General features: G+C 42.2%; 1 protein-coding gene and 1 long non-coding RNA gene across 2 annotated transcripts in view; one reads left to right on the top strand and one right to left on the bottom strand.

Annotated features, from left to right (window-relative positions):
* The window catches only part of LOC123608789 (prolyl endopeptidase), a 120,247-nt gene that overhangs the window by 9,926 nt on the left and 93,223 nt on the right, over positions 1-17,098 (bottom strand). The window contains exons 11-12 of the mRNA XM_045499172.1: positions 3,532-3,668; positions 700-794 (exon numbers count right to left, since the gene is read on the bottom strand). Of these exons, the coding sequence (XP_045355128.1) occupies positions 700-794; positions 3,532-3,668 (232 nt within the window). The remainder of the gene's footprint in view (positions 1-699; positions 795-3,531; positions 3,669-17,098) is intronic.
* The window catches only part of LOC123608790, a 42,266-nt gene that overhangs the window by 8,653 nt on the left and 16,515 nt on the right, over positions 1-17,098 (top strand). The gene's annotated exons all lie outside the window — the stretch shown is intronic.

A 17,098-nucleotide genomic window follows, 5' to 3' on the forward strand; every position in this document is an offset into this window, starting at 1 on the left:
TGGAGAACGAAGTTTCATATAGAAGCAGTATTCTCAGCCAACTGGAATACACGTTTCAGGAGCCCAGAGACCGGAGCCTAAATCATTAAAACCAGAAAAGACAAAGGACGGAGCTCCTGGGTCTAAAACCTGCCCATCATGGAGTCACAGCAGCAAGGCCAGGAGGATGCTACTTCTCAGCAATCATGGGAAAATCAGAGAAAACAAGGAAAGAAATGCCCAGGAAGCTCTATTTTAGATTGCTCTTTTTCTTTTAAGAGAAAATGACCTATTTGAGAGAGCCAAATAATGCCACACAACCAACCTGGTATTTACTAAGAAGAGACAGAATAAATACCAAAAAGTACCCTGCAGATTCACTTTCGACAGTGATAGATAAAAAATGTACCTAGTGCATTGCTAAAAAACAAAACAAAAATGAAAACAAAACAAAACAAAAACCAATTCTGATTATGGTCTAAAAGGAATGTTTCTGAAAAATACATACTTCATTAGATTAAAATAAACAGATTACAAAGGGAAACAAAATGTGAAAACACAGACTTGTTTTTAGAGGGGCAGTGGTGCCTGCAACATGTTTGAAAATACCTTATTTTTCACTTGTCTAGCCAAACACTTTTCTGCTCCTGACCCCATCAGCTCATTCAGACGTAGCTTTTGCTATGCCATGTCTGTGTTTCTGTAGAGAAAATACTTCACCTTTATGCCACGTCTCTCCGTATTCGCCGCCTCCTCTGATGTTGGCCACTGCAAGGACACCGCCCATGTGTCTCACAAAGATGAGCCTGGACACACTGAGAAACAGAACAAACAGTTAACCTTCTGTTAACTGCCTGGTAAGGACCATGTTGTCTCCCTCCATCAAAAAGAAAATGTATCCCTGAAGACATTCCACATGTAAAATACTGAAATGGGAGATTCATATTTTTGTATTATTTGATTAAAGTGAAAAATATAAAAGTTCTGATTAATGTTTAACTGCAAGGTTCATACATTTTCATGAACATTCGGTTTATCTCATTTTTCTATACTGGTAAATATTTTACTATACGAAGTGGGAATACATAATTCATTTTTTAAACTTTATTTTTAGAGAGAGAGTGTGTGTGTGCAAGTGGGGCAGAGGGGCAAAGGAAGAGGGAGAAAGAGAGAGGGAGAGAATCTTAAATAGGCTCCACAGTCAGCATGAAGCCCCATGTGGGACCTGATCCCGCAACCCTGGGATCATGACCAGAGCCAAAATCAAGAGTTGGACGCTCAACCGACTGAGCCACCCAGGCACCCTGGTAATACATGATTCACAATGCAAACAGAAAAAGAACCAGAAGCCCTCATTTCATACTGAGTCCATCTTTTAAACAACCGTATCGGCAAACTGAGTATCACCAGCCACATGACACAGCCCTGGTGTGAATAGCTCTGGGCTGGCAGGAATCCCTAGTGGTGGTCTCTGCTCCACTGTTTCTGGTATCTTTCTCCTAACTATGCAAGTTGGAAGAAAGAAACCTCTTTAAAATATGGGTTTTAAAGAGTGTTTCCAGTTTTACAGACATTAAGATGCTAAATTAGGTAACACAAGGTGTGAGAGAGGTAGAGGAGACCAAGGACACAGGCCAGAAAGCAAGCATGGAGGTCTCAGGGCTGGAGAAGGTTTTCTGGAAATAAGCACTAAATAAGCACTATAAATAAGCACTAAATAAGACACTATAGCATAAAGTTGCTAGGAGAAAGAGTTAAGTAAGTCCTTTGGGAAATTTGGATTTTGTTTTCTCTTCCTCTTTCCAGTCTGACCCTCACAGTGCTGAATGACATCTATTTGCTGTTAGCTAAAATTAATTGTGTTTTGAGAAATGTTCATGAAAATTTTATCGTTCTCCCCTTTTAGTAACTGGGGAAATGCAGGTCTCTGTAACCTGGGACTCTAGATGGCCTGAGTGGTAATTTCCCGAGTCTTGAGGATGCAGAGAAAGGGAGTCTGGGGAGGCGGTCATACCACACGACTGGATTGGCCAAATGGATTTCCAATCATTTGGTCTTCTCATCAAAATTTTTCATGCACCCTTGATGGTCTCTACGGAAGCTCCCGGCCTATCTGCTGGGTCCTGGGATAAAAATGGTACAGGGACCCTCCCTTATTCATCTCTCAAATCCCCAAAGAGCAGGATTAATAACTGTTTGTACAAATGAACGAAGATAAGCAGTTTTAGCTACAACAGATCAGCGGAGAAATCCATGTTGTCTCTATCTAAGTCCCACTGTAGCGACTAAGGGAAGCGAGGCTCAGGGTGCAAGTCTCTGACTTGTTCACTGAAGCTTGGATTTCATCACTTTGAGTGATAAAGAGGGGCACACAATGACATGGCAGCCCACCTGTAGCTCAGGCCCTGCCTAGAACAATGGTTGGTGTGGAGGCGGCTTGCAGGACGTAGAAATAGCACTGTCGCTGGACAATGAATGAAGAGCAACCATTACTCCACTCATCTGACTGGCTTCCCTTCATTTTATTCACGTAATGATGCCTCACAAATCCTCTGAAAATATTGGTCTACATGATGATTTTACAACTTCATCAGCTTCTCACTAACAAAAGGATAAAATCAAACTCTTTAAGCAGATATCCAAGGCAGTTCATAATATCAAGTATTTCAGGGCAGGGACCGTGTTTCATACTTGATCAAGTCCTAAGTACTTAGCTGTCAAAGGCTCAAAACAAAGTAACAGTTTCCTTGTCTTCAAATTTTGGGCAGCTATTTGAATCTACTCTGAATTTATGTCCTGGTAGTCACCTGTCCATACATTTCTTCCTGAATATGACCAGATTTCCTATGAGGCTCTATTTAGAAGTTGGCTTAAAGCTGGTCTTGCTGGTAGGAGACTCCTCGTTTTTACCAAAAATGTTCACCACAAACTCCGTTTTATACTGTGAATCGGATACTGAAATCAAGTTTGCAAATAACTGACAGAAGATGTTTAAATAATAGCAAATGTACCAATGCAGATTTTCCCCCCTTGAACAATACTTGTTGGTAAATCATCACATAAACCGAACAGTTTAAAATGAAGTAACAGAATATACAGAAAATATACTGTGGTAGAATGTTAAGATGGTCTATTTTAAGACTCTGTGCTGCTGAAAAATATAATCATTAGCTGAAAAAACATTCCCTCTGAAAAGAATACTGAGGACAGTGGCGTGACAGCAAATGATAAACACTGAAGGTACAAGCTTCCTTTCTGTAAGACCTCAGTTGATGCTAACCTTCTGTAGCCTGGCAGCTATATACAGCCTCAGCATCTAGTTCTCAAACAACCCGTTCACTGAAGACATAAAATTAGCTTGTAAACGATCCTGAAATTCCTGACCCAAAGTATACATACTTAACACACAACCCTGCTCCTCCACAAAAACAAGCAAGAAATATACAGTTAAATATACTTTAAAAATGAGTTAATAGTCTAGTCTCTGGTCTCTTCCCACTCTATGGTGAGGATTAAATATACGCTGAAGGTCCAAGAGTATCCTGTGCTTACCTGTAGTTGGGTGTGATAGATATGTTGAAGCCGCCGTAGCCATATAAGAAAGCAGGATGAGAGCCATCCAATTTTATGCCCTTTTTATGTACAATGAACATTGGAATCTTTGTACCATCCTTACTGGGGTAGAAAATCTAGAACAAAAGAAAGTAGAGTAGATTTAGTAGAAGTTAGTCAACAAACACTTGCATGCTTTTAAATGGAAAAATGTGCAGGTAGTGAATTCTCTCTTGAAGATAGAGAGGAGCACAATGGATATCCAGTACCATTCACTGGCTATTTAGTGGTGAAGCATCTTTCAGTTTTTATGGAGATAGTGTGGAGTCAAGTGTCTGAAAGTAGGGACACCTGAACTTGAATTCTTATTCCACAACTATCTAATCAGGTGACCTTGGGCGAGCCATTTATTATCCCCTGGCCTCAGCTCTTCAGCCCCTGATGGGGCCACTGTGCCTACTGCATGGTCCACGGAAGAGAACAGGCATTCAGTTCTCTACTCCTTGTCACCCTCCCAGCACTGGAAAAGTCAGATCTGGCCATCCTACCAAACAATTCAATTTGGGGAAACTTTTCTAGGAGACAAATTTCATATTCAACTTCCTCTCTACATGTTAAGACAACTCTTCATTTCTTCTGTGTTAAGATATTAAGTAACTGTTAGCAACTACAAAGCATATATTAGGTTACAGTGTAGAACAACAACGATAAAGAAATCCTATTATTCCTGGTTAAAGACATTTTCTCCAGCATTCTTAATTAAGGCTCATCAAACTTGCCAGAGTCTGGGCAACCTTGGGCAAGTTCAGTCAACATTTCTATATTCATTACTTCTTGGATAAAAGGAGTAAGAGAAAAAGCATAAGGAAGAGAACATTGACTGCTAGTCAAGTGATAAGCCATAGAATAACTGATAAGCCACCAAAAGCTGATAATGGCTTCTTCCAGACAGAAAACCTGTAAACAGCTTTCTGTTTGGGCAAACATGGTGTGTTTACCCCAAATGACACCTGGAAAGTGTTCCAGTTCAGAAACGTCTTGCTGACCTTCCATGGTACACTCAAGGACATAAGCCTTTGCGCTCTGTGGCTTGGAGCCATATTTTATCCAAAGCTTTTTAAGGTAGTTCTATTGTAGGAAGTTGCCACAAAGTCCTTGGAAATCAACCAGGGGTTGGGAGGTAGGGGTGCAGATTTAGAGAAAAGCACTACAGGGCCACCATAAATGCCTGCAAACTTGGTAGTTTTTGGAACCCTGCCAAGAAATAATAGCAAAAAAAGAAGCATTTGTTTTTGACTTTGGAGACAAATACTAAAAGGTAAATTTGAGAGTTTAGGGATCATGGACAATACTCTGCAGGGTTCAGAATTATCAAAAGGGGCACACTTTAATTTAAAGTTGTTAGAGGCCAGTTAGCAGCCTCTAATAGAGTGTTAACTGTGTGGGTGCTACAAGTAAATGCACAGTAAGAGGAGCAAGTTCCAAGTCCAAGTTCCGAGTCCAAGTTCCAAGTCATTGGCTGGGGCTAATGAACTCAAGTGTAGGGCCTTCAGCTCAGACTTGAGGAGAATTTGGAGCAGGGGAACAAAGTGTCTCACACAATTCTTTTTTTTTTTTTCTTTAAATAAAGTTTATTTATTTTGAGAGAGATAAAGAGAGAGCAGGGGAGGGGGAGAGAGAATCCCAAGCAGGATCCCTGCTGTCAGCACAGAGACTGATGTAGGGCTTGATCCCACGAACTGTGAGATCATGACCTCAGCTGAAATCAAGAGTTGGACACTTAACTGACTGAGCCACCCGTGTCTCACGTGATTCTACCTTAAATGAGTCATCTGTTCAAAAATAGCATTCCCTCCAATTTACACCTATCCTCAAACCCCTGATCTCTCTCCAATCCAGCTCACCCGTCCTCAGGCAATACCCTCGTCTGAACCCCACTCTTCACCCAGTCAGCAGGGCTGATGGCCCTCTAGTCCCCACTAAGCTGACTCTCCTTCTGTTCTTAGAGTTCCCATCTTGTTGCTCTGTGACAGTTTGGCTGCTCTGGTACCACCCTTCTTGTGGCCGCCTGTACATCTCCAACACCTGCAAGTCTCCCCTGTCTGGCTCCAGGACAAAGGAATCCTTTTAGAAGATACCATCAGAAGCACAGAGTCCCCTTCGGGCCGTAGTTGCAAAAATATATCCAAGCTTAAGTCTGTGTCATTCGGATGTTAAAATAACAACATTTTGAACGCTGTCCAAAAGTGAAAGGGCACTGTGAGATGATTACAGTAAAATCACCTTCAAGAAAACTCCTTACAAGAAGGCTATTTCCGACTTGAAATAAATATACACACCATACAGATATGCGTGTATACAGATTTTATCACATCTCTACACACACACACACACACACACACACACACACACACACAGCAGTGTTCTATGCCATTTCTGTTTATGGAACGGAAATTGATAATAAACCTTAACCTGACTCTTCAATAAAAGGGCAAATGGAATCTTGAGTCTCTTCATAACCATGGAATGAATCCATGTGAACATTTTAGAAACAGTCATTAAAAATAGCCCTGCCATTTTCCATCATTTGCTTTGTACTTCTTTGACTTAACTGAAACTGATTTCCTCTTAAAGCCGCTTCCTTCAAAAACTTTTAAGATGCTTTGGGGTTGTCTTTCCCACTGCTCTGGATTTGCTTGGATAGGAGGAGAAGCTGGCAGACTCCTTATTTCCATTTACTTCTCAAACCCAGTCTTAGTGGGTGGGCCTCAGCATCTATGACAAACATGTTAAATATGCAGTTTCCCAAACTGCATTCCCAGAAATTCTGACTCCATAGGTCTGGGGTGGAGCGCTGAAACCTGAAGATTTAGCAGGTCTCCTACCTATTCTGGCACAGGTGGATCAGGGCTCAAAAGCTAGTCACACAATTTACTTTTATCACCCCCTCTCTCCTTGTCAACTGTGTCAACTAAAACCAGGTGTGTCCCCACCATCCTTGACAATTCAATATGGAAGGCTATATTTCTCTTCCCCCTCGTTTTCATGCGATTTTCTTTAGCGACTTTCACAGTGCAACTGAGGACCCATCCGGCATCCTGTCCTTACAGATACCTTAGCTTCCATGCCACGCTGGCCACTTGTTCAGATGTTTGCTGTGTGTCCGTTACGTGCCAGGCACTGGACAAGACCTGGCTAACTTCTTCCCTCATGGGACTCGAGGTGCATGGAGACAAACCAACGGGCAGTGCAAACACCCATCACCTGGCTCTGTCTTTGCCCTCAGAACCTGAGACTCTCTGCAAGGAACTCTGATGTTCCCCCTGTGTGACTCCAACTTGTTTTTCTACCACCTCCTTCCCTCCCTTACTCCTGGGGTATCTGTTTTTTTTTTTTTTTTCCAACTCTTACTACAACATTCAGTCCCTTATATTCTCTTGCTTTGTCAGCTTCACTTGGGCTTTCTTGCCCAACTTGAGACCCTTAGCAGCCCTCATGGTGTCACTATGCCTGAAATCCTCTAATGCTAACCTAACCCCCCTGGATCCCTTCTCCTTCTCCGAGCTGCTGGCACTCAGAAAATGTCCACTCACTTTGCTGCAAATCAGTAATACCTGAAGTCATGGGCTCTGAAGTTATGCTTTAGGTCTTTTTTTTCCCTTCCCCTAAACGAGTTCCTTGCTTCTCCTTCCTTCTTTTCCTCCCTATGTCTTTTCCTAAATGTCCTCCTTATACCCTTTTTTTGTGCCTAAATCAACTCCAGAGTAGCTGTTCCCAACACTTTCCATTTTCTTCCATTCCCAACACCACCCATTTGCATCCCCTACTCTTTGTCTTGCCTGTCGTCATAGAGGCCATCTGCTTGGAGTTCTTAAAAAACCTTCTGCCAACTTCACTCACCCTCTGAAACTCCAGAGAGAGATTCCAGTCCTTGACAACCCCCCACCACACTTCTGACTACCACAATGTTTTCTTTTTGTATTTTCTCCCTTTCCTTGGCATGCAAACACACTCCGACTTCTCCTATCCTATGTAACACAAAACGAAAACCTTTTGCATTGCCCTATGTGCCCCTAGAGCTAAATTTCCATTTCCCTCTTCCTTCCTGATCAGTCATCTCCACAGTAACCCACACCCCCAGCTCATGCCTTCCAACCTCATTCACTCTTGTCTCCACCACCACCCTTAAAGGGCATCAGCGAACGTTTCTATCTTTCTCCTTGCCCCTCTACCTTCACCTCTGCCTCGGTGGTGCATAACCTTCACAAGTTTTTCATAGGCTTATAGAGACACATCTATTCGTACATATTCGGGTTATTGTTATATGGTGATACACAGAATCAGGCGAACATTGGCCTACAGTGTACTCCTCCTCTCCTCACTTAGCAAGATATCATGGAATGCTTTCCACGTTAAAGCACCCAGACTTGCCTCATTAAAAGAAACCACAAAAAATGAAAAACAAAACAAAAATGGCAGCCTAGTATTTCATATAAATGTACACAAATACATTTAATCACTTCCTCACTGATGGATATTCAGACTATTCTTTTTCTCTCATCAACAATGGAATAAATCCCTTTTAGATAAATCTCATATACTCATTCTATGATTTCTGTAGGATATATTCTTAGAAATGAGATTGCCAGATCAAAGTATATGTCCATTTAAAAATTCAATATATTCTGAAAAATAATTCTCTAAAAACAGTGTATCAATTTAAGTCCTTAGTGACAGCAATTACCTCAGTGTACATTTCTTATCAGCAGTGGATGTTAAAATGGATTTTAATTTTTGCTGGTCTAATAGGCAAATATTACCATTTCATAATTGCTTTAAGATTAGTTTTAAATTAGCAAACATTTTCATTTTAGTCATTTTATGTCTCTTCCTCAGAAAACAAAGTGTATCTGTTCTTTTATTGTGTTACTTTTCTGATTAGTTTATAGAAACTATTTTTTTTTAATGTCTATTTTTGGGAGGTGGGGGGGGGGGACAGACTGTAAGTGGGGGAGGGGCAGAGAGAGAGGGAGACACAGAATTGGAAGCAGGCTCCAGGCTCTGAGCTGTCAGCACAGAGCTTGACACAGGGCTGGTACTCACAAACCAAGATATCAGGACCTGAGCCGAAGTCGGACGCTGCTCAACCGATAGAGCCACCAAGGCATCCTGAAACTATTCTTACATTAAAGATACTACCTTTTTTCCCCCTGCCATGTTTTGCTTGCATTTCTTCCCAGCCTATAACCTGTCTTTTAATTCTCTTTGTGGTATCTTGAATATATATACCACATATATAGACAGAAGTTTCTCACCCCAAGTTATATAAATATTTGTCTATATTTTCATTTTGAGTTTTTACATTTACATTTATAATCCAAATGGAGTTTATTTTTACATATGGTCTTTCCCCCAAATGGCCAACTATTATGTACCATTTACGGAAGAATTATCCTTTCCCCCACTGTTCAGAAATGCTATTTTTTAACTGGTTTCTTCCCAGGCCTCATCTGTTTTGATCTCTAGAATCTGGCAACTGCTTTGGGTTCTTGGGCAGAGTATCTCTTGGGTCCTTCTGTATTTCCCTAATTCTTTTCCAGCCTTCCTAACCAATCCAGACTAACTCTTCTTCTTCCCACATGCTACTGTTTTCCATACTCAGTCTCTTCTTTTCTCCCTGCAAACCCACCTCTGCCATCTCAGAGAGCTTTAATAAATTACTCTCTGCTACGGACCTTCAAGATCGCACTTGCAGGCCACACGAGGGGCTGTGATCTCACATGGCAGGTGGCCCCTCTATACCTGCAAGACACCATGCCCTGGGTGTACGTGGGATGTACTTCCTTGGGGTTCTTTTATTTTGGTTAGTAACAGTGCTCTCTCATTTCTCTCTCTTTTCAGCCACTCAACTGCCAACTCAGAATCTGGTCTTGTGCCAAGGACCTCTCAGTCCTTTCAGTTCCCACAGCCAGGCCTCCCCTCCACCATCTGTACTGGTGGACCTGCTCAGGGTTCCATACAGCACTAGCCTCAAAACCAACTGTCTCCCTGACGCCTCTCATTTGCTAAAGTGGCACTGTGGTAGGAATAGAACCTGAAACTACTATCAGTAACATACAAAAATTAGAATGTAATATATATATATATATGTACAAAAGCCATTAGTGCCTTATGAGTAGACAACTGCCAAAGTTTATTTATTTTTTTGTAATTTTTTTTTTTTAACGTTTATTTACTTTTGAGACAGAGAGAGACAGAGGATGAACAGGGGAGGGTCAGAGAGAGAGAGAGGGAGGGAGACACAGAATCTGAAACAGGCTCCAGGCTCTGAGCTGTCAGCACAGAGCCCGACGCGGGGCTCAAACTCACGAGCCACGAGATCATGACCTGAGCCGAAGTCGGGCGCTTAACCGATTGAGCCACCCAGGTGCCCCGCAACTGCCAAAGTTTAAATCCATGTGTAATTCTTCCATTATTTAATAGCCTATTGCCATGACAATACTTAGGTTCAAGTTAAAAAGCAAAACGACTTACTTTTTCCCCCCTCATACTTGTAACCAAATGAGAGGGCGCTGGCAATACACATCCATTGTTTTTGAGTGTCCACTGTGGGCACAGCCCTTTAATGGAATGCCAGGGCTCTTATGGGATCCTTAATGGACAGGAAAACAAAGTGCTCACACAAGATCTAACAGGCGGCTACTTGAGTAACAGAAAGTCTCTCTATCACCCAGCGGTAATGGCTCGTCATGTGAAGCTGATGGGCCCTGCCTTCCCTTCTTCCTGTCAGCAGCAGAGCAAATAGGTTGTGCAATAGAGCCAGTTCCACAAGAAGCCCGCGACACCAATGTAACAGGGTCTGTCCTTGGGCACACGCTTCCCCTTAACAGACTGCAAGTACCACCGAAGAAGCTCCTGGGAGATCTCATAAGAGGGTCTACTTAAGCATGTGGCCACATGAAACCTTCATCAGGGACAGCACAAGTCAAAATAAACATCATGACAGCCATTCAAAGCCAAAGTAAACATCATGGCAGCCATTCAAAGTCAGTTAGTTCTAAACATTAGTGAGCCAGCCAAAGGTTGCTCAAACACTAGATTAAGAAAGCTTCCCTCCTTAATTTTATTTCTCTCCCCTTTAAAACTTAAATGCCTCATTTTGGAGACTCTCACAGCAGTGTAATAATGTTACTCCACATCTTCAACCAAGAACATTCAGCACAACAAGGCAATGAAGGTCTACATTCTCTGTGAAGCCCGCGCTGTTTGTCGATAGAGGACAGTGACGGGTCTTTTCTGAGCAGTCCCAAGACCGTGCCACTTGGTTAAAAAAAAGCTGGTATCAGTTCTTTCTCAGCCCCGGGGAGTTAATAAGATAATCCCAAATTCTGGAGATTTGCAATGTTTTAGATACAAGGAGAGACTGTCCCTCTGGGACCTCATAAGCTGGTCACCCTCTCTTATTATATGAATGACAAACCTGAGGTCCATGAAGATAAGATACCTGCCAAGGTAACGCTGCCAGTTTATGGAAAATTACCACCATGCTCTCCTAAGTCCCTGGTCCAGGTTTTTTTCCTACTCTTATCACAAAGTAATTCACTGTGTTATTACTTCCTTGTAAATATCTTTATTGGGTGTAAACTATCTAATATTTTGCAAATGTTAGAAGCTTTGGCACTGATTTAATAGATTTTTTTTCCTCTCAAGACAATGATCACCAGTCTCTAGGGAATCCAGGGGACAAATATTCTGCCAGAGATACAGTGATTTATTGGCTTTTCTGTTTTTGTTACCCTCTTGAAAAGGAGACTCATTCAAGTATGTCAAAAGCCACATTTCAGATACAGAGGTTATAATATTTACTATTTTTTAAAGCAAAAAAGGTCTTCTTGGAAAGATAATCCTTCTCCAAGCAGTCATCAGTGTTACCATCTTGAAGGCAGATTACTAAAATAATAAAAATCTCAGTGTCTCTGCAATGTCATTCTACTAAAATAATTCAGTTTCAATGATATTTTTTTTTTTTTTTAATTTTTTTTCAACGTTTATTTATTTTTGGGACAGAGAGAGACAGAGCATGAACGGGGGAGGGGCAGAGAGAGAGGGAGACACAGAATCGGAAACGGGCTCCAGGCTCTGAGCTGTCAGCACAGAGCCCGATGCGGGGCTCGAACTCCCGGACCGCGAGATCGTGACCTGGCTGAAGTCGGACGCCCAACCGACTGCGCCACCCAGGCACCCCTCAATGATATTTTTAAAAGTGTAACAGATACAATTAACTTCACAAATGAAACACAAAAAATGCTTATGACAATCCTAAAGAAAGCAACCCCAACCTTCTAAGCAATCAATTAAATTTAAAGCAGATTCCAATTCTGTATATTGAAGCCCATATTCTAATGAATGATTATTTAACAGATAAGATTTCACAGATCCTCAAGTTGAATTCTTTAAATTAAAAAACTACTGAAGAAAAGAGACAAAGGGTTTCAACTTGTATAAAGTATATAGTAAACAAAACAAAACAAAACACCAGAAATGACTACCCTTTATTGTCAAGTATGACTTTCCAGAGGCGCCACCGAATATAAAGTAGTATCACTCTGGAAGCATGCTTAGGCATGAGATGATGGTCACTGAATACATGCCCAGTTGTCTTAATGTGTAGTTAAGAGATGGTTTTTGAAAAGATGAAATAAAAACATTTTCCTTTAAAAAAAAGTGGAGCAAGGACACATAAACAAATCAAGGAAACATTACTGCTCTTCAAGAAAACATCAGTTATGAAAAGACTAGCCATCTCCACTAAAACGATCACTTTTCTTGAGATGAATACCTTTGGTAATAAAATCAATTTTGCTGAGACATTCAAACATGGGCAACCACTGAAGCTTCTGAAAACAATCTTCAACCCACATTTGTTCTAGTTCAGATCTGGTGCTATCTGAGACAAGTGCCAGGGCTCTCAGGATCACCAGTAAAGGGACGTGCTCAGAGACGACAGAGGAAAAGTAAACTGCAGAGGGCGGGCCCTTCAGAGAGAAGAATGCACCGTGATAGCAGCTCCTTCCTAATTTTAGGGCCTGACAGGTTAAAAGGAGAATGTTCGTAAAAGGGTGCTGAGCTTCCCTTTTTATCAGAGTTGACAGAGGCCACTTGTGTGGCCTGTGCTAAGTGTGGCAAATACATGTGACAAGGAGCAGAGCTGCTCAGAAATATCATGGTCAAGGCAAACAGGGATCAAGACATTCCATTTCCCAAAGAATTGAGCAGAAGGCCATCTTTGTGCCTCCATTACCTTGTAAGATGAGTATAGGAAGGGCTTCCCAGGGTTTCGAGGGGGCACTGCTCATTTCTGTACTGTGCTTAGGTTAAAAATACCCGCCTGGCATTAGAAGGTTGTAATCCTATCTATTTTCCAGACATTTAACGTTGGAGAAGCGGGGAAGAGTCACCTTTGGGCAGAAAATATAAAAGGAAATTTCTATTCCAGGTCCTTTTTGTTTGCTTTTCGAAGGATGGGTAGACATTTTTCTAACACTGGAGATTTAAAAACTCCCATGGGGGACCTCCACAGTAGCAACATCAGTCTATTTAAAAACCTATTTTAACTTTTGGTACATTTCTTGAGCACCAACAATGTGCTAAGTGCTATACTGATAATCTCTGCAAAAATGCACTCAGCTCTCAAAGGCTGGCCATCTGTTCTTTGGAATAATAAGCCCACTCCCAGTCTCAAACTATGGAGCAAGAAGTGAAATAGAAACTGGAAGATTCTGAACACAAGGAAAGAAAGACAGTGGCACAAGTAGATCATGGTACTTTGAAGTCTGTCTGGAGTTTAGAGGCATTCTGGGCTATGATGAATAAATATGGCTTGACCACAAACATACTAGCCATCTTCAGCTCCACTGATCTGACCTCTTTGTGGTCACTGCAAACACAATCAGACCTTTTCATAAATGTGAAGGACCTACTGCATGCACAGGTTCAGAGAAAGCAGCCTCTGTTTTTGTAACAGGCATTGTTTCTGCGGGTGCTCTCGCAGAATGCATAAATTGCCGGTAATGAGGCTTACTACGGTGGCATTTAGGCTGCACGTCAAATGCACATGTGTTTGTTTTGTTCTTTATGAAAACAGCATGAGGACTCCATCACCAGGGGTTAGGAGCTCTGCACCGCTTGCATTCAATGAACATTTGCTGAATGAATAAATGGGTTAGAATTGCGTATCAAACACTCTTTCTGATCCCTCCAAAACCTATACCAGCTCACCTCAGTTCCTAAGCCTCAAAAGGTATCCTGGATGCCTCTAGCACACTATCTTATCCCTGCCTGCCTGTCTCCTAACAGGACTCCCACTTCCAGTTTTTGGGCACTTGTTACCAGATTAATCTCCCTGAGATTTAAAAAAAAAAGAAAAAAGAGAACCTTCCTTTTAATCTTGGTCACTCCCCTACTCAAAACATGCAACACACCCCCATCCTCTATAAAATGACTTTCATGTTTTAGACCAGATATTAAATCTCTCCACCCTCTAACTTCAACCTTTCTGAATCCTTCCCAACTGAAACTGTCCTCTCCACCGAAAGTGCCCAAAGTTGGCACATCTCCAGATGCCCAAAGTTGCAAGGGTTTACAGACTAAAGCACAACTGAAAAAAAAAATTTCACTGGCTCTTAGGAATTCCCTTATTTGACCCGGGTCTCATGCTCCTACCCAATGTAGGCATCCCCAAAGCTACATCTCAGGCAGGTTCAGCCTCTGCTTGGCTATTTCTAGTGGTAGGAAAGAAATTTACAAGAGCACAAGTGGCAGCTTATTTGACTTCAGGAGCCTCTCTTGTTGTTACAAAGTTCCTCCTTACCTGCAACAGCAGAATAACTAAAAAACACAGGGAATAAGTTAGCTAACGCGCTGGAGATAGAACCCAGGGCTCATAAATTTCCACACAGACTATCATCTAAAGTTCTATACTTTTAAAAACAAATACTAAAGTGCCTGCCAGTTAGTTTCTGCATTTTTCACAACAGAATTTTCTTTAGCCCTTACTTCAGTCAAAATAGATGTTATTTATTTTACTTGATTTAAAACATTTAAGCAAGTCTAACCCTGAACCAAGCACTACTGTAAGAGTTTATAAATATTCCCTCATTTAATGAGGTATATACCATGAATACTCCCTTTTTTGGGGGAGGGGGGGTCGTCACTCAGACCAAGAGAAGTAGCTAGTCCAGATCATGTATCTTGTAAGTGACAGAGTCAGGATTTGCATCTGGGCCAGCTGACTCCAGACTCCATCCTCTTAGCCACTATAAATAAAGGATCAGCAAATCCCCTGGTTCCCCTCCAGGGACCCCTCCCGAGTCCTGTGTGGCACCGCTGCTGTGCCCTCATGTGCCCCCATGGGTCTGTTACCTCTCTACAGCTAGCACAGTGCCTGAAAGAGAGCGAGCCCTGAGGCAAGTGCTGGATGAATGCACAAAGAAAAATGCTCACACTGGACACTATGCTTCAAACAACACACCAAAAAGTATTTTAAGTGGCAGATATTGAAATAAAACTCCTTACAAATAAAGCAGTCAAGAGTTTGGCGTCAAAATGCTTATAAGCTGAAAAGTAATAAAATACAAAAGAACTCTGTTTGGGGCACTCAAGAGACTGTATAAGCCTGTATGAGGTCACAAATTTCCAACGTATTACTAATGAAAAATATTTAACACCTGACATTTTCCTTATGTGTAGCTGTTAATCTGTTAATTCAGCAATGCGAGGGCGGGTGGGCTTCATGGCTCTGAAACCGTTTACTTATGGTCATTTACTGCATGGGACTGCACCTGTGTCATAAAAACCCTGGAAGAATACATGAAATCAATTTCGAATTCTCATTAACTCAAAACTAGGGTGGACCACCTATTTATTTTATTGCCTTAGGAAAGCAAAGTTAATAGGCAAAATGCTGACAAGACAAATTCTGGCTAGAATGTTCAGAAATAGAAGAGAACCACAGAGCTTTAAGGGTCTGTGGCTGGTAGCTGAGCATGCCTTCCTTAAAAGGGTGGACTAGGAAAGACAGACATGTTAGTGAGGAGGAAAGAGCAGTGTTTGTGCAATCAAGCATTTCGTGGCGGGGGGGGGGGGGGGGGTGCTGGAACAGAGCTGTACACGGCCAAGAGTGGCCCTGGACTAAGGGCAGTCCTGACAAAAGCCCCAGAACCAGGAAGCAGGCACAACTGTCCAATTGCCATTCTCTCGTCTGTAGGTATCCAAGGGGCAAGTGAGATACAGCCGAACACTGTAAGGAGCAAATGCACACAAAATCATTTCACTGCAGAAAAACGAATGACTGGAATACTAAAGAGGTGAATTTGGAAGTACAATTCTCTGGCATAAAGACATTTATGTGAGTGTCTGTTGGACACTTCCAGTGCAGCTATTATGCTGGTCTGCTTCTATCTAGCGTCTCTCAGACAATGCAAATGCAAATCACCAAAATAAACCCCTCTGGTGAGCAAGAGGCAAGAAAAACCTATCATAGAGGATTTCAAGTCGCTTTCAGAACAATCCTTAAGAAGCTCATGAGCACCTCAGTGCATTTCACTCCCCCACACCGGGAAACGTGGAGCCGGAAACGGGCCCCTGCTGGTGAAGGCAGGCTGCAAAGAAGTGGTCAGTGAGAACACGCAACACAAGGAGAGGCCTCCAGGGGCATCACAAACAGCTGCTGGAGGCAACTCACCAGGGGGCAGAAAGAGAGGAAGGGGAGCAAATGAACACCAATCACAAGGTTCAGAAATCCTGCTGCAAAATTACAGGCATAACTTCTTTGATTTACATTTTATGCTCTGCTGTGTGAAATGTTTCAGATTTGTGCAGTAGAATCGGTAGCAAAAATCGTAGCAGTGAAACCGTACATAGTATTTTTTTTCTTTTTTGATGGCTGTGAAATGCCTCCCTCCACCTTGTTCATCCCAGCAGTGTCATGACAGAAAGACAGCATTTTTAAAATGCTTTAAATTTGGAAATAGTGTAATTTTAAATATGCATACACATACACACATACCTTTTTGTGTATTTTTTTTTAATTTATTTATTTATTTTTTTTCAACGTTTATTTATTTTTGGGACAGAGAGAGACAGAGCATGAACGGGGGAGGGGCAGAGAGAGAGGGAGACACAGAATCGGAAACAGGCTCCAGGCTCTGAGCCATCAGCCCAGAGCCCGACGCGGGGCTCGAACTCACGGACCGCGAGATCGTGACCTGGCTGAAGTCGGACGCTTAACCGACTGCGCCACCCAGGTGCCCCTGTGTATTTTTTTAAATGTTTATTTATTTTGAGAGAGAGAGAGAACACGAGTGGGGGAAAGGGGGTGAGAGGGTGAGAGAGAGAGAGAGAGAGAGAGAATCACAGCTGGCTCTGCACTGTCAGCATGGAGCCAGATGCAAGGATCAAAGAACCAAAAGGCAAGATCATGACCTGAGCCAAAATCAGGAGTCAGATGCTGGTCCGACACTTAACCAGCTGAGCCACCCAGGCGCAACCCCCCCCCCCCCCCGCCACC

Source organism: Leopardus geoffroyi, chromosome B2 (genome assembly GCF_018350155.1).
Source record: "Leopardus geoffroyi isolate Oge1 chromosome B2, O.geoffroyi_Oge1_pat1.0, whole genome shotgun sequence".
NCBI classification, from domain to species: domain Eukaryota; kingdom Metazoa; phylum Chordata; class Mammalia; order Carnivora; family Felidae; genus Leopardus; species Leopardus geoffroyi.